Source organism: Chlorocebus sabaeus, chromosome 13 (assembly GCF_047675955.1).
Source record: "Chlorocebus sabaeus isolate Y175 chromosome 13, mChlSab1.0.hap1, whole genome shotgun sequence".
Lineage (NCBI taxonomy): Eukaryota > Metazoa > Chordata > Mammalia > Primates > Cercopithecidae > Chlorocebus > Chlorocebus sabaeus.
Genome location: NC_132916.1, coordinates 88,415,165 through 88,433,600, shown reverse-complemented (window position 1 = coordinate 88,433,600; position 18,436 = coordinate 88,415,165). Strand labels below are relative to the sequence as shown.

Here is an 18,436-nt window from a genome sequence, read left to right as displayed (position 1 = left end):
CCCGGGAGGTGGAGGTTGCAGTGAACCGAGATCCCGCCACTGTACTCCAGCCTGGGTGACAGAGTGAGACTACATCTCAAAAAAAAAAAAAAAATTATAATATACATAAGCTTTGGTCTAGTCTTAGTCTGAATTAATGCAGGTACTAATGAGCATCAATAGTTAATGTTAAATGTTATATTAGCTATATTGATGGTAAGTATAAAAAAACACATTCTACCAAAAAAGAGTAATATACTGATCAAGAAGTTTCAAGAGCTTTGGTTTTATTTATAGAAGAGGCAGAGATAAGCTTTCTTACTTTTTATATTCCACAGATATGAAACATTTTTTGCAAAAGTTGGTCTCACAGTTGATGGACTGCTGTGTAGATATAAAATCCAAAGAGGAGGAAAGTGTTCAGGTCACCCAAAGAAAAACACATTATTCAATGGATTCACTTTCCAGTTGGTATATGACTGTCACACAGGTAGATATATACTGACGACTTTCTCCCCCAAGGAAATTGACATATGATTGATGTGGCTTGGAATAATATTAGACATAGTACTGTTTTGATCTAACAAGGATATGCTTCTGCAGCACTAGGTATTAATTTAAAAGTAGCTATTTTTCTAATGCTACTCAAATTTTAAAATCTTTTTTACTAGTATGTAGCCTAATTCCTGGTAAGTGCTTAGGTTTTTACAAGGACATATTTATGGGAGAATGTCCTCTAATGACAAAAACAGAGCATCAGGAATTGCCTCTGTTGCAGGTTCCATCTCTGTGACAATAACTATAACTTTAATATATTATCTCTTGGGTTCCTCAGTGTTTGCTTTATCTGATAGAACCATGCTGCTAGTATCCACTGTCGACTTAGTTCAATGAAGAGTAATCATGGATTTTCTAAAATCTAATTTGTTTTATGTTTAGAGTTCTTAGGGAATCAGCACTCTTTAAGTAAAGTATGTTCAACAAACAGATAAAGAAAAAGAAGTTCCATTCTACCATGACAGTCTGGTGAAAAAGAATAACCTAGGTTAACACTAGGTAACTGCATCCTAAAACCATAGTCTTAGGTTATGGTGCTATGTACCCAGACAGTGTAGGAAAAAAAAATACTGTGGTTACATTTTCCAATCAACATTTTTGCTGAAATCATCATAAGTGAAGTTTCATTTTGCCTTATATAGGGACTCAACTATGTCTAATACTTAGCCAGAATACCTTATTTGCTCCACAATTTTAGACTTTCCAGAAATCAAATGCTACTTTCAGTTTGTGTCAGATATCTTTTTAAAAATTGAGATTGGACCAGATGATACCTAGTATCCATTTCAGGCTTGAAATTTCACAGTGGCAGAGTAGCAAGTGCTACTATTCATTATGTTTTTTTCATTAAAAATACTAGTTCTCACTGTAAAGCAAAGCAGAATATAACTTTCTACCAATCGAAAAATCAATTTTGTAGAAAATTTTCTCTTCTTCCATGTTTTTTTCTGTCGTTTCCTTAGCAGAAAATATAAATATTTCATATGAATTATAGAGTTTTACTGAACCTTTTTCTTCTTGGTTATTATTCCCATGTCAGACACAGAAAGATTCTAGTAACCTGAGTTTCTATTTATCATGTGGTAGGAAAAAAAACAGTGTTACTGTGAAATTTAAAGAGAGATATGTCAACATGTGGCATTATAATATTGTTTGGGTGGTAAGGCTTACCTTTAACTCTTTCTTTCTGCAATGGTTTAAAAGAAGACAGACCCAAAAATGCCAAGCAAAAAGAGGACTACTTCTAGTCAATGGCAGTCTCCTCCTGTTGTGGTTATCTTGAAGGATATGGAAAGCTTTGCTACAAAAGTACTACAAGACTTCATAATCATCAGCAGGTAGATGGTATACCGCCTGGCTTTTACGAAAAATTCCCTTTTTAAGAAAATATTACTTTTAACTTGAAAAGTATAATCTTCATTTTAATACCAACTGGATAAAAATCAAAGTATTCAAATTCTTTATAATTGAATATTCAAAGACCTCCTATCAGATTTTCCATTTGCTTTTTGAGCCAAGAATGAGAATCAAAGGCACATTTAGCCAGTTTTAAATTGACATGGTAAGACAGTGTTAAATATGGTTTATCTCACCAAGATTGACTGTCTCTTACTCACCCATTAAGTAGGTAAACTACTCCAGTTGAGGTTTTTGTTTTTGTTTTTTTCTTTTTTTTTTTGAGATGGAGTTTCGCTCTGTCACCCAGGCTGGAGTGCAGTGGTACGATCTCGGCTCACTGCAGCCTCCGCCTCCTGGGTTCAAGTGAGTCTCCTGCCTCAGCCTTCTGAGTAGCTGGGATTACAGGTGCCCACCACCACACCTGGCTAATTTTTGTATTTTTAGTAGAAACAGACTTTCACCATGTTGGCGAGGCTGGTCTCGTACTCCTGACCTCAGGTGATCTGCCTGCCTCAGCCTCCCAAAGTGCTGGGATTACAGGAGTGAGCCACCGTGCCTGGCCAAGTTGCGATGTTTATTAGGTCTTATTTTCTGATACCCATCCATCCTTAGATGCTGTGAGTTACATACAGTTTTACTAAGCAAAAGTGTCTTCTAAATAACATTATCTTACATTTATGTAATATTTCTAGTGAGAAACTATTTTCATGATTGCATTGCATCTTCAAAACAATCATGTCAGACTCAGAATTGAAATAATGAACCCTAATTTTAAAATCCAGTGACATGCATTTTCTGTGGTGTATTTTTTAGGGTGGAATTTATTTTGGCCTCTTCTATATGTCAACTTGCTTTAATAGTTATAGCTACATTTGACTAAAGCTATATATTTTGTTGAATAATTTACTAGTATACTTTATTTTATTTTTATTTTATTTTGGAGACGGAGTCTCACTCTATCCCCCAGGCTGGAGTGCAGTGGCGGGTTCTCGACTCCCTGCCACCTCTGCCTCCCGGGTTCAAGCAATTCTCATGCTTCAGCCTCCTGAGTAGCTGGGATTACAGGTGCCCGCTGCCATGCCTAGCTAATTTTTGTATTTTTAGTAGAGACAGCGTTTCACCGTGTTAGCCAGGCTGGTCTCAAACTCCTGACCTCAGGTGATCCACCTTCCTTGGCCTCCCAAAGTGCTAGGATTACAGACATGAGCCACCACACCCGACTAATTTACTAATGTACTTTAAATTCCTGCTTTGATAGGATCTTTTTTCCCTCATTGATTCTAAGAGTTCTAGATCCTAGGAGTTTCCTTTTCTTTTTTTTTTTTTTTTTTTTTTTGAGATGGTCTGGCTCTGTCACCCAGGCTAGAGTGCAGTGACATGATGTCAGCTCAGTGCAACCTCCACCTCCTGGACTCATACAGTCCTCCCTTCTTAGCTCCCCAAGTAGCTAGGACTACAGGCACATGCCGCCATGCCCGGCTAATTTTTGTATTTTTTGTAGAGATGGGGTTTTGCCGTGTTGCCCAGGCTGGTCTCAAACTCCTGGCCTCAAGAGATCTGCCTGCCTCAGTCTCCCAAAATGCTGGGATTACAGGCATGAACCATCGCACCCAGCCCAGATCCTAGGACTTTTCTTAATGCTAACACTGAACTGCTTAGCATGCTGGGAAAGTACACAGTACAAAATAGTGACAGAAAAGCTCTGCTTTTTTGGAGCTTAGACTTAATGACTACCTTAGCCATCAAAAGTGAGGAAGACTATAGATAGAGCTCAGACTTTGAATGAGAGATTAAATTGAATGGTATCTAACACCTCTTCTAACACTTAAGATTGTACAATCTTCAGCCCAGGCACGGTGGCTCACGCCTGTAATCCCAGTGCTTTGGGAGGCAGAAGTGGGTGGATCACATGAGGTCAGGAGTTTGAGACCAGCCTGACCAATATGGTGAAACCCCATCTCCACTAAAATTAAAAAATTAGCCAGGCATGGTGGCGCGCGCCTGTAGTCCCAGCTACTCGGGTGGCTGAGGCAGGAGAATTGCTTGAACCCAGGAGGCGGAGGTTGTAGTGAGCTGAGATTGCACCACTGCACTCCAGTCTGGGTGACAGAGCGGGACTCCATCTCAAAAAAAAAAAAAAAGAAAAAAGATTGTATAATCTTCAGGAAAACTTTCTGGACCTCTCTGTTCTTATTTATAAAATGAGAGGATTTATTAAGAGATTGATTTCAGAGCTAGACTGTCTGGAAAGTAATTATTTTTCTGTTTAAAAGAAGAAAATGAAAGACTTAGAGAATTTTAGTGTTTGCAATGATAATCCTTAATAGTGTCTTATAAAGTAAGCATTAAAATAAAGTTTGTCTTATCTTGAAATATGATGTATTGAAATACATTTGCTAAATAAATTTCACTTTCGTGTCTTTCTTTCAAAACTAGTCATCATCTCCATGAATTTCCACTAATACTCATTTTTGGAATTGCCACATCTCCTATTATCATCCACCGATTGCTTCCTCATGCAGTATCATCTCTATTGTGCATAGAACTGTTCCAATCTTTGTCTTGTAAGGAGCACCTGACTACGGTACTCGATAAGGTAAAAAGAATAAGTTTTACCAGTGAAATAGGATGAAAAGAAAACTGCCAATAATAGCTTGTTAAGATAACTCTTAATGATAAGCCCCTACAACTCTGAGTACTATATTGAACATATTCTTTCACATACTTTAATATTTTTACTTAATAATTTTTGTAGTGTTTTATAGTTTTACAGTGATTTTGTGTATTACCTCTTTTGTACTTATCTCTTTTTATCTTTACTCAGTAAAAAATTATAGGTTTATAATGTAAATTTTTACAGAATTTGTAGACTTCCTAGTAACAATGTATTTTGACTCTTACATTTTAGTTTTTCTAATTTTTTTTTTTTTGGGAAGGCACCTAGCTCTGTCACCCAGGCTGGAGTGTGGTGGTGCGAGCTTGGCTCACTGCAACCTCCGCCTCCCAGGTTCAAGTGATTCTCCTGCCTCAGCATCCTGAGTAGCTGGGACTACATGTGGTGCGCCACCACGCCTGGCTAATTTGTATTTTTAGTAGACACAGGGTACCATATTGGCCAGGCTGGTCTGGAACTCCTGACCTCAAGTGATCTACCCACCTTGGCCTCCCAAAGTGCTGGGATTACAGGCATGAGCCACCACACCCAGCCTGACTCTTACATTCTGTATAAAATGATTTGAAATTTTTAATGGACTGTTTCCTAACTGATTTGTCATGCTGCTCATGACAACAAATAAATACTAACATTTTCCTCGACCTTAGCAACTAAAGTTAATTAACTGTGTTTCTACATAAATGCAAGTATGATTCTTTAATATTGACTGTATTAGTCAGTTCTCACGCTGCTGATGAAGACACACCTGAGACTGGGCAATTTACAAAAGAAAGAGGTTTAATGGACTCATAGTTCCACTTGGCTGGGGAGACCTCACAATCATAGTGGAAGGCAAGGAGGAGCAAGTCACATCGTACATGGATGGCAGCAGGCAAAGAGAGAGAGCTTGTGCGGGGGAACTCCTCTTTATAAAACCATCAGATTTTGTAAGACTTATTCACTGTCATGAGAATGGCATGGAAAGGACTTTTCCCCATGATTCAGTTACCTCCCACCAGGTCCCTCCCACAGCACTTGGGAATTCAAGATGAGATTTGGTTGTGGACACAGCCAAACCATATCATTGACCTTCCCCAAATTTCTTCTGGACTCACCTCCTTTAAGATGTGCTTTATGCTGCTTATTTAAGGTAAACTAATAACAGCCTGCCCACTAGCCACTTATACATGGATTTTGTTTTTTTGGTTTTTTTCCATAAAGGTGATCTATAGACACTTTAAGGAGAATTTTTTTCAAACTACAATTTTTAAATTTGCATGGCTAGGCTGGAAAGGGTGGCAGGCACTTATAATCCCTGCTACTTGGTAGGCTGAGGTGGGAGGATCACTTGAGCCTGGAAGTTCAAGGTTACAGTGAGCTATGATGCCACCACTGCACTCCAGCCTGGGCAAAAGAGCAAGACCTTTCCTCTACAAAAAAACAAAAAAACAAAAAAACAAAACTTGGTTATAGTCAAATTCAATTGGCCTTTTACAACTATGCTTCTGTTTAAGAAGCCTTCTGTGGCTTTTCATTTTCAGATGTAAAACATCACTATAGACTATTGAAAATTAGCCGAATAATACAAATTCAGCTATTCTATACTTTTGTAATAGACATTTGTGTTAATTTTGTGTTTCTCATTCAACAATACATAATACGTTACTCCTTAATTTGAATCAGTAGGATTGAAAAAAATCTCATCTGGTAATAAGAATTGCCAAAGCCTGCAGCTTCTTCAGTGGTTTCTGGTGGGGGAAAAAAAAGGATCATATAGTTAATAGGTGGCATTTTTTAAATTAGGAATTTGATGGAAGATGGTATAGATCTTTGGTTCTGAAGATATAGTATAAGTAGCTTCTTTTTGTTACTGTTGTATAAATTAACTTAAAATTTTTGTTGACATTTGAGCTTAAAAAAACCAGCTACTATCACATCTTTCGTAGTTAACTGTGTCATAGTATCATTCTTTGCCTCATTATTAATACTTAATATTTATGAAGAGTGAAGACTAACAAGGAGTGTGTCTCCCTCCCTTTTAATCTCTTTCAGCTACTTCTTACAACTCAGTTTCCCTTTAAAATAAATGAAAAAGTATTACAGGTTCTGACCAACATCTTTTTGTATCATGATTTCTCAATTCAAAACTTTATAAAAGGACTTCAGGTAAGAACACAGTAATGGGTTTGAAAATTCTCAAACTGGTTCTAAATAATTTGCACAGTATTACAGGCTGTCTAGTGTGATAGACATTTTAAATGGCAAAGTCTAAAGTAAGTAAATTCCAGTTATTTTATTCTAGGTTCTACCATTCCTTTGTTACCTTGAAGCAAAATGTAGAGAATACATTCATTAGGATATCAATAATGGGAAAAGACTTCTATTCCAGCAATTCTTAACCATTTTGGGGGCAGAGACAAGGGGATTTTTCTGGTTTGTTTCTGAGACTCTCATGAAAGCTTATGGACTTTTTCTACCAAGGAAATGCTATATATAAGGGGTCAGCAAACTTCTGTAAAGGGCCAGATATTAAACATTTTTAGCTTTTTTTTTTTTTTTCCCGAGATGGAGTCTCACTTAGTTGCCCAGGCTGGAATGCAGTGGCATGATCTTAGCTCACTGCAACCTTCACCTCCCAGGTTCAAGCACTTCTGCCTCAGCCTCCCATGTAGCTGGGATTACAGGTGCATGCCACTACGCCTGGCTAATTTTTGTATTTTTAATAAAAATGGGGCTTCACTATGTTGGCCAGACTGGTCTCGAACTCCTGACCTCAGGTGATCCACCCACTTCAGCTCCCAGAGTGCTGGGATTACAGGCACGAGCCACCACGCCCAGCCCATTTTTAGCTTTGCATGCTACATGTAGTCACTGCTATTGCTGCTTCTATTTCTTCTTCTTTAATAATCCTTTAAAGATATAAAAAACATTTTTAGTTCCTGGACCATGCATGTGTGTGTGTGTGTGTGTCTCTGTAATTTGTATTCTGATACACTGGGAATGCATTTTCACTAGTTTCATGAATTGCCCGAAGCTGATTCAGGAATTTAGCTTCATGATATATACTGTAACCTAAACAGATCCCCATTCTCCAGTTGTTTAAAAGTTAGTATTATTTCCTTTTCTTGGCAGCTACATAAGTGTAGTCATTGTGAACACATGCCAGTTGTCTAGTGCATTAAAACCTATATATTATGCAAGGCATAGTGGCTCATGCCTATAATCCCAGCATTTTAAGAAGTCAAGGTGGGAGGATCACTTGAGCTTAGGAGTTTGAGACCAGCCTGAACAACATAATGCAGCCTCATCTCTACTAAAAATTTAAAAATAAGCCAGGCGTGGTGGCTTATTTACAGAGTCCCAGGTCCTTGGGAGGGTGAGGTGGGAGAATCACATGAGCCTGGGAAGTCAAGGCTGCAGTGAGCCGTAATTGTGCCACTGCACTCTAGCCTGGGCGACAGAGCAAGAGACCTGTCTCTATAAAAAAAAATTCTGATTTTAAAAACCTATATATATTAGTAACCTTTGGTGCAAAAGTTCAATTTGATAATACTTCATCTTTGTGTAGTGCCTTGAAGATTATAAATTATCATGTTTTCTTCCTTCAGAAAAAGATTGCAGTGTTTTCTTTGGCTAATATGTATCTTTTCCTCCCAACTTTGACTTTTTAAAGCGTATTTTAAAGGAATAAAGCATTATTTACCTTAGCAATGTGTAGAATTAAATGATATTAAGATAAAACTTCCTAATTATTTCTTTCATTTCATTTCATTCATTTACTCATAAATATTTGTCAGGAACCTATTGTCAACCAAGCACTGAAGATACAGATCAAAAAAGAAATCTCTGCCTTCAAATTGTTCTTTGTTTAATCATAGAGGCAAAAGAGTAAACCCACAAGTCTGAGTAGTCAATGCTATGAAAGAAACATGCCTTGGGGTTCCATAGGAGAACAGAAGTGTATTCCTAAGAAATAGGAGCTAGCCAGGTCAGAATTTCAGGCAAAAGCAACAGTAGAGGAAGAGAGATCTGTTAGAATGCTATTGCAGTAATCTAGACAGGACATGACAAGGACTTAAATAAACTAAGGTAATGGTAGTGGAATTAGAAAGGAGGAAACAAATTTGAGGATGAGATCGAATCAAAAAACCTGGTGACTAGGTAGGTGATAGGATTTTTTTTGTTTTGTTTTGTTTTTTCTTACTTGACTTGAAGCTGAAAGGATGTTTAAGAGAGGAACAAGATGACACGTGCTCTAGCTTGGCAGATTGGAGGTTAGTACCGTTTATTAACTGTACATGTTAATACATAGCAAAGAGCAAGGTTGTTGTGAGAAAAGGATGAGTTTCTTTTTGTATATGGTTAATTTAGGAGTGTGTTAGATATAAAGATTTTGTGCTCTAGGAGAAAGGTTTGGACTGGAAATAGATATTTAGGACTTATCCTTAAAAGGTGGCAGTTAAAGTCATGTTATGAGGATGAAATGTCACCTAGAGGGAGTAAGGAAAGACAAACCTACCTGTAAAAGTGAGCGGTAGAAAAGGAGACTAAAAACAAGGAGAAACAATAGAAAGTGGAGTACCACTGAAGCCAAGGGAAAAAGAGATTCAGGAAATAGAAACTGTACTCTGAATACCTTGAGACAGAAAGTAAAGACATTAACCAAGTTACTTAATCTCTCTGGGTCTCAGTTTTCTCATTTGTAAAATAAGGCAATCAGATTAGATGATTTTATGGTTTCCTGATAATTTATTAAGCACCTCCTTTATGCGTGACACTTTACTAAACTATTTACATGTTTTTTTTGTTTTTGTTTCTTTCTGAGGTGGAGTTTCGCTCTGTCACCCAGGCTGGAGTGCAGTGGCATAATCTGAGCTCACTGCAACCTCTGCCTCCTGATTTCAAGTGATTTTCCTGCCTCAGCCTCCTAAGTAGCTGAGATTACTTACAGGCGTGCATCACCATGCCCAGCTAATTTTGTATTTTTGGTAGAGATGGAGTTTCACCATGTTGGCCAGGCTGGTCTTGAATTCCTGATCTCTGGTGATCCACCCACCTTGGCCTCCCAAAGTGCTGATATTTTAGGCGTGAGCCACCTTGCCTGGCCTACGTGGTTTTATTCACATGTATTATCCTCAATTTTGCACATGAAGAAATTAAGATTTAAGTTAAGTAGCTTGGCCAAGGTCACACCACTGACAAGTGATAGCATCTTTAGACATCATTTTCCCAGTTTTCCTAGTCCTCAGTGGAAAATATTGGTAAGTCCTGATTTCTACTTGAGACAGAGTCTCACTCTCTTGCCCAGGCTGGTCTCAAACTCCTGAGCTCAAGCCATCTTCCCATCTTAGTTTCCTGAGTAACTAGGACTATGTAATTCCTGATTTCCATAGGATGTACAGCAGGACATACTGTCAAGGACTATGTAATTCCTGATTTCCGTAGGACGTACAGCAGGACAGTCATTCTGTGTGTTTTAGCTTTCCCTTCATTAGGTGGATATATTAACCAACTTGTTGATTGACCCAGATATTGAAAACACACTTGAACAAAATAGTTAAGTGATAATGGGTTCATATCCTGTTTGTATCTCTACTGTAACTTCTGTGGCTTCCTCCTATTCCTCTTCCGCAGCAAGCCTCTTAACCTGTTTAGTTTTTATTTTTCTCATGTCTAAGAAGTAGTGTTAACATTGGGATAAACATTATCAGTTTGACTTAATTAGAAAAGATAAGAACAAAATTATGTTAATATGTGCAAAAGTAATTTAGCACCTGGCATAAACAGTTGCTTTCTATTTTGTACTTGTTTCTAAGTTAGGCAGGCCCTTTGCCTTACAGTCTTAGAGAATGGACTATTTTGGAAGATTTCCTCTAGCCTTGGGTATCTTGTCCTCAGTATTATAAACTCAGAAATTCATTATCAGTTCCCTCAGGAAGGATCAAGCCCAAGATTATTGATTCATCCCAAACAAATACCTTAAGATGGATATGTAACCTAACATGCTAATTAATTAATTTGTGATGAGGAGCAACCAGTATCAAGGTACCCGAAAATACCAAACTGGTCAAGCAAAGTTTGCTTAGAATCGATATAATGAACATTTGCATAGTCTTGTGAGTTATACCAGTTTCTAGGTATAAAACTCAGGACTATCCAAATGTATACAAGAGTATCCAAATGTTCATTATGTTGATTCTAAGCAAACTGAACGTTAGAATCTGGAAAATTGTCTTCCCTTCTACCATAGAGCCCACAGCATTCTATTATTAGAATACTTATATCTACCAGATAGTACACCATGTTTTCCTCCATAGGAAAAAAATGAATTTGAAAAGGTAAATTTTCATTATTCACTTTAATCCATAGGCACAACTCCTACCATTGTAGCATTTTTTTTTTTTTTTTTGTAACAGACCAGTTTTTACACTGATTTTAGATTGGCATTTTCTTATGAGTATCGGGGTATCTATTAGACCCTTAACTTAAACCTCAGTTTGGTCCACACCACATTTGTAATTATTATGTGTTGCTTTTGCAGATAGTTAATCTATCCACTTATATTAGTTTACCTTAGTTTGTATTTCAAAGATTACCATTTTCTGATCTTCTTCCCAAAATTGGAACCATAAAATATGAGAGTTATATAGCCATTTTTATGTTGTTTGCAGTATTATTGTGACATTATTAAATATATTAGTGCCATAAATACTTTGGCTCTTTAAAAAAAAATCCTTAAAATTGAGCAGACATAGCACAATAGATTTAGTGCCAAAATATAATAAATATGTTTAATCTTCACATGTCTTTCAGCTTTCTCTATTAGAGCATTTCTATTCCCAGCCCTTAAGTGTCTTGTGCTGTAATCTTCCAGAAGCCAAAAGAAGAATAAATTTTTTATCAAATAATCAATGTGAAAACATCCGACGTCTTCCATCTTTTAGGAGGTAAAAAGAGAAGTACATATTTAACACATATTATACTAGAATTTGGGACTGAATAAGAGATCTCAGATCCAGTTTTTTCTGAAGTGGGGGGAGGAATAGTAACGTATTCTGTTTTTAAGTGCGGGATATCCTTGTTGGATTTGAAAATTTGGCAAAAAGAGAAGTATTTTTACAAAGGGACATAATTTGCAAGTTCTCCAGTTACTTTTTAGAAATAATGTTTCCTATTCCTGGGGTTTATGGCCTTTTTAAATGTTTATAGACTATGAAGTCCAGCTGATTTAAGGAGTTTAAAATTACCATTAAACCATAAATGTCATACTGAATTTATTTTTGTGAAGAAATGAAAAAAATGTGGCTGCCAATCTTGGTAGTTCTTATCCCCAATATGCTATTTAAATATGTTGAATCTTTAATTTTCTCTTTTTGTGTATGGAATGGTAAAAATTCTAGGTATGTGGAAAAACAAACTTCAGAAAAGCAAGTTGCGCTCTTGACCAATGAGAGATGTTTGAAGGTAGGAACGTGAATGTGTTTCAGTTTCATTCTCTTTTTCCTTTCATAAAGAATATGCACGTAACATTTATTGAGTTAATAAAACATATTTGTGCATCTTAATATTTATACATTGAAGTACTGGGTCTTGATAGTCAATTAGGAATGTGAGTTTTAAAGATGACATGAAACCTTAACTCTAAAAGATGAGGCTTTTTTTAATCAAGAAAAAATATTAACTGAAACACCAAGTTTCTCTTGTGGCCTATTTTGAAAGCACCTTTAGATCTATAGAGATCTGCTATGTGAATCTTTTTCCACCTAACAGTTTTGGAATCTGCCAGCAATTTCATTTTAATGTTCTTTTTAAAGGCTGTGATAAATAAAAGTGTTTAGAAGCCAGACAGCTTAGGCGTCTGCTGCTAAATGGGTATTGATTTGATTTGAAGAAATACTATATATTGATATTATAACACTAGGAAAGAAGTAATGAGCTTAGAAAATTATCAGTTAGCTGTACAACATAGGGAATATCAAAAGGAGGGCTTTTTTTCTTTGTTGAATAAATAATACTTGGATATATACATAATTCAAAAGGTAAAGATAATATACAGTGAAAGGCTTCCTTTCACTTCTTGTCTTTCAACTACCCATGTCCCTTCCCTGGATACAGCCAGTGTTACTGGTTTCTTATGTTTCATTCTAGATGTAGTCTCCATACATACAAGTAATTATATTTTGGCAGTTGGCTGCTTCTTACAATATTCTGCACCTTGTTTTATTTTGTACTTAATTTTGGAAATCATTCCATATTAGTACTGAAGAGTGGCATAGTAGTCTGTTGAATTAATGTACCTTTTTAAAGAACATGTATCTTATTGATGAGCATTTAGAAACACATAATGTCACATTTATTTTCATACTCCTCATGACTTTTTTAGGAAAAAGTTGTTAGAATATTGTAATGATAGTAAGATGAGATTGAAGGTAAGCCATAGTGCTAAAGATGAGTTTTGGTAATACATATGATTTTCAGATTTTGAACAAGAGAATGTTAGATCTTATACATGTACAATTATATGTCAATTTAAAAAATTTTAAATGTGTTTTAAAAAATGTTAGATTCTATAGGACGTGTGTTTACCTCCATTGGTAATTTATGCCCATTATAAATGCTCAAAAAATATTCAGAATGGCTTTTATTAAACCTTTTATTAAACATTATTTCTAATGTAGAATCCACACTGGGCCGTAATATAAAATCACTTCTAGATTGGGCTCAATAATCATTTTAGTAATCTCTGTAATGCCTTCAGAGCAGTATAGGAGGTTCTCAGACCCCCATGCAGGTTGTTTTGCTGGGAAGAAATTTGAGAACTAGTGAGAAAGAATGTGTGCCTGTTTATGGAGTCTTTGAAGATTGGCTAGATTAGCTCTCTGCTGAGTCAGCTAGTTGCCAAGTCCATTTCCTGCTAGAACTTTCTGTCAGAGTGTATTTCAGAAGCCAGGAATAGATTTTTTAAGAGTACCTTTAACCATTGAGATGACAGAGGGAGAGAATGTCTAGGCTAGTGTATTACAGAAATTGCCTGACATTGGTCAGGCACGGTGGCTCATGCCTATCATCCCAGCACTCAATGAGGCCTGGGTGGGTGGATCACTTGAGGTGAGGAGTTCAAGACCTGTCTGGCCAATATAGTGAAACCCCATCTCTACTAAAAATACAAAAATTAGCTGGGTGTGGTGACGTGTGCTTGTAGTCCCAGCTACTCAGGAGGCTGAGGCAGGAGAATTGCTTGAACCTGGGAGACGGAGGCTGCAGTGACACGAGATTGCACCACTGCACTCCAGCCTGGGTGACAGAGCAAGACTCTGTCTTTAAAAAAAAAAAAAAAAAAAAAAGAGCCTGACATTTATGTCTGCTTTTCAGTGACTTTTTGCATATTTTCTTAGCATTTACTTATGCTATCCTTGTTCTTGTTGCACTGTCAGACTGTCAGTTTTGCTTGTTATGATCTTTGGTGTATTCATTTTCAAATTACATACTTAGTCATTTAAGGGCATGTTTTCTTGAGACTTATACAGTGAGAAATATGAAGAAGCACAGAGATTTGTACCCTTACCCTGAAAGAGTTACCCACAGGCTACCTGCTGAAATCAAAAGACAGAAAATGTCTAAGAAAAAAATGAATATTTTAGGCTGGGCACGGTGGCTTACTCCTGTAATCCCAGCATTTTGGGAATCTGAGATGGAAAGATCACTTGAAGTCAGGAGTTCAAGACCAGCCTGGCCACTATGGTGAAACCCCGTCTCTTCTAAAAATACAAAAATTAGCTGGGCCTAGTGGTACACACCTTTAATCTGAGCTACTCCAGAGGCTGAGGCAGGAGAATCACTTGAACCTGGGAGGTGGAGTTTACAGTGAGCTGAGATCATACCCTAGCCTGGGCAACAGAGCAAGACTGTTTCAAAAAAAAAAAAAAAATTTGTCTATTGACTTTTTAGTTGAGAGAAAAAGTATCTTTGAATATTCTCATAATAATGCTTCTCTTTTTATAGTTTCATAAAAATACATGACAGTCAATAATGTGGTACTACAAAATATAAGAAATTTTATATTTGAACTGCAGTTACTCATTAGCTATCTATATTTAAGAAAATCACTTACCTTATTTAAGCCTCAATTTTCTTTCTTTTTTTTCTTATTATACTTTAAGTTCTAGGGTACATATGCACAACCTGCAGGTTTGTTATGTAGGTATACGTGTGCCATGTTGGTTTGCTGCACCGATCAGCTCATCATTACATTAGGTATTTCTCCTAATGCTATCCTTCCCCCAACACCCACCAAAAGGCCCCGGTGTGTGATGTTCCCTGCCCTGTGTTCATGTGTTCCCATTGTTCAATTCCCACCTGTGAGTGAGAACATGCGGTATGTGGTTTTCTGTCCTTGTGATAGTTTGCTGAGAATGATGGTTTCCAGCTTCATCCATGTCCCTTCAAAGGACATGAACTCATCCTTTTTTATGGCTGCATAGTATTCCATGGTGTATATGTGCCACATTTTCTTAATCCAGTCTATCATTGATGGACATTTGGGTTGGTTCCAAGTCTTTGCTGTTGTGAATAGTGCTGCAATAAACATACGTGTGCATGTGTCTTTATAGTAGTATGATTTATAATCCTTTGGGTATATAACGAGTAATGGGATTGCTAGGTCAAATGGTATTTCTAGTTCTAGATCCTTGAGGAATCGCCACACTGTCTTCCACAATGTTTGAACTAATTTACACTCCTACCAACAGTGTAAAAGCTTTCCTATTTCTCCACATCCTCTCCAGCATTTGTTGTTTCCTGACTTTTTAATGATCGCCATTCTGACTGGTGTGAGATGGTATCTCATTGTGGTTTTGATTTGCATTTCTCTGATGACCACTGATGATAAGCATTTTTTCATATGTCTGTTGGCTGCATAGATGTCTACTTTAGAGAAGTGTCTGTTCATATCCTTTGCCCACTTTTTGATGGGGTTGTTTTTTTCTTGTAAATTTGTTTAAGTTCTTTGTAGATTCTGGATACTAGCCCTTTGTCAGATGGGTAGATTGCAAACATTTTCTCCCATTCTGTAGGTTGCCTTCTTACTCTGATGACAGTTTATTTTGCTGTGCAGAAGTTCTTTAGTTTAATTAGATCCCATTTGTCAATTTTGGCTTTTGTTGCCATTGCTTTTGTTGTTTTGGTCATGAAGTGTTTGCCCAGGCCTATGTCTTAGTATCGCCTAGGTTTTCTTCTAGGGTTTTTATGGTTTTAGGTCTTCCATTTAAGTCTTTAATCCATCTTGAATTAATTTTTGTATAAGGTTAAGGAAGGGATCCAGTTTCAGCTTTCTACATATGGCTACCCAGTTTTCCCAGCACCATTTATTAAATAGGGAATCCTTTCTCCATTGCTTGTTTTTGTCAGGTTTATCAAAGATCAGATGGTTGTAGATGTGTAGTGTTATTTCTGAGGCCTCTGTTCTGTTCCATTGGTCTATTTATCTGTTTTGGTACCAGTACCATGCTGTTTGGTTACTGTAGACTTGTAGTATAGTTTGAAGTCAGGTAGCGTGATGCCTCCAGCTTTGTTCTTTTTGCATAGGATTGTCTTGGCAATGTGGGCTCTTTTTTGGTTCCATATGAACTTTAAAGTAGTTTTTTCCAATTCTATGAAGAAAGTCATTGGTAGCTTGATGGGGATGGCATTGAATCTATAAATTACCTTGGGCAGTATGGCTGTTTTCATGATATTGATTCTTCCTATCCATGAGCATGGAATGTTCTTCCATTTGTTTGTGTCCTCTTTTATTTCGTTGAGCAGTGGTTTATAGTCCTCCTTGAAGAGGTCCTTCATATCCCTTGTAAGTTGTATTCCTAGCTATTTTATTCTCTTTATAGTAATTGTGAATGGGAGCTATTTAAGCCTCAATTTTCTTATATACAAAGTAGGATAATAGGCTGGGTGTGGTGGCCCATGCCTGTAATCTCAGCACTTTCGGAGGTTGAGGCGGGCAGATCACTTGAGTCCAGGAGTTTTACACCAGCCTGGACAGCATAGCAGAACCCCTTCTCTACTAAAAATACAAAAAATTATCCAAGTGTGGTCGTATGTGCTTGTTATCCCAGCTACTTGGGAGGCTGAGACACTAGAATCCCTTGAACCAGGGAGGCAGAGGTTGCAGTGAGCTGAGATTGCGCCACTGCACTCCTGCCTAGGCGACACAGCAAGATTCTGTCTCCAAAAAAAAAAGTAGGATAATAATTCCTAGTATGATTTTTTTTCCTAGTGTTAGTGATAATCAAAGTTTGTTCAGCAAATAAAAATGATTTGAAAACATATAACAATAAAACTTTTGTAAATAAAAATAATAAATATTGTTATATATTTTTCACTCATAAAAATTAAGATCAATATGAACACATTTTATTTATGTTTATTTTTAATTTTTTTGAGGTGGAGTTTCATTCTTGTTGCCTAGGCTAGAGTGTAACGGTGCAATCTCGGCTCACTGCAACCTCTACCTCCCAGGTTCAAGCAATTCTCCTGCCTCAGCCTCCCAAGTAGCTGGGGTTACAGGTGCCTACCACCACACCCAGCTAATTTATTGTATTTTTAGGAGAGATGAGGTTTCACCATGTTGGCCAGGCTGGTCTCAAACTCCTGACTTCAGGTAATCCACCCACCTCGGCCCCACAAAGTGCTGGAATTACAGGCGTGAGCCACCACACCCAGCTTTTTTTTTTTTTTTTGAGGGGGTCTCACTCTCTCGCCCAGGCCAGAGTGCAGTGGCACAATCTCAGCTCACCACAACCTCCACCTCCTGGATTCAAGCCATTCTCCTGCCTCAGCCATCCTCGTAGCTGGGATTAGAGGCATGGGTCACCACAGCCGGCTAATTTTTGTACTTTTAGTAGAGACAGAGTTTCACCATGTTGGCCAGGCTGGTCTTGAACTCCTGACCTCAGGTGATCTGCTCGTCTGGGCCTCCCAAAGTGCTGGGATTACAGATGTCAGCCACCGCACCTAGCCAATATGAACACATTTCAGTGTGTGTAAAGATGTATATACATTTTTATGTATTATAATATACAATCTATATGTAATATTTATAATATTCTTATGTTATATAGTTGTATAGACATGTCTGGTATTAGAGTTTATCATTTTGTTCCCATTTTCTATATTGAAGTGTCTAAGAGATAGACCTCATTGTATATTCCAGAGAAATTTACAATCTTTATAACTGGAAACCACACTTTAAGAACTACTAAATTAGACTGCCTCCCTAGAAGGAAGCATTTGTTATTGTTTGCTCCATCACCTCATTTTCTTAAGCTAGAACTCATCTATTAAGTTCCCACCTAAACAAGTGATTAATCTCAGTTATCCTCTGACTAGAATCAAGATGTTTAACAAAAACCTTTACTCCCTCAAAATGAGGGCCCCACTTCTTCAAAACTATATGTCAACTTTGAATTTAATGCACTTAGTAATGGGTTTTTTAAAAAGTGTACTTTTAAATGTGAAAATTTAGCTGACTAAAACTAACATAGGAAAAGAAAACCAAGCACCACATGTTCTTATTTGTAAGTGGGAGCTGAACAATGAGAACGCAGGTCAGAGGCCAACATGGTAAAATTCCATTTCTACTAAAAATACAAAACGTTAGCCAGGTGTGGTGGTGGGCACCTGTAATCCCAGCTACTCGGGAGGCTGAGGCAGGAGAATCGCTTGAACCTGGGAGGTGGAGGTTGCAGTGAGCAGAGAGTGGGACTTCATCTTAAAATTTTTATTTTTATTTTAAAATAAAAATAATGATTATAACAAAACAAAACAGTTTTTAAACACTAGAACTCTCAACACAGG

At 37.2% G+C, this 18,436-nt stretch overlaps 1 protein-coding gene across 7 annotated transcripts in view; it reads left to right on the top strand.

The window, feature by feature from the left end:
- The window catches only part of ORC3 (origin recognition complex subunit 3), a 76,717-nt gene that overhangs the window by 16,911 nt on the left and 41,370 nt on the right, over positions 1–18,436 (top strand). For 5 of the 7 annotated variants that reach the window (XM_008006555.3, XM_073022592.1, XM_008006554.3 and 2 more), the window contains 6 exons: positions 318–469; positions 1,741–1,874; positions 4,372–4,531; positions 6,641–6,754; positions 11,402–11,535; positions 11,989–12,052. In XM_008006555.3, coding sequence (XP_008004746.1) covers positions 318–469; positions 1,741–1,874; positions 4,372–4,531; positions 6,641–6,754; positions 11,402–11,535; positions 11,989–12,052 — 758 coding nt within the window. The remainder of the gene's footprint in view (positions 1–317; positions 470–1,740; positions 1,875–4,371; positions 4,532–6,640; positions 6,755–11,401; positions 11,536–11,988; positions 12,053–18,436) is intronic. The other 2 variants (XM_008006556.3, XM_073022593.1) reach the window with 2 other exon arrangements.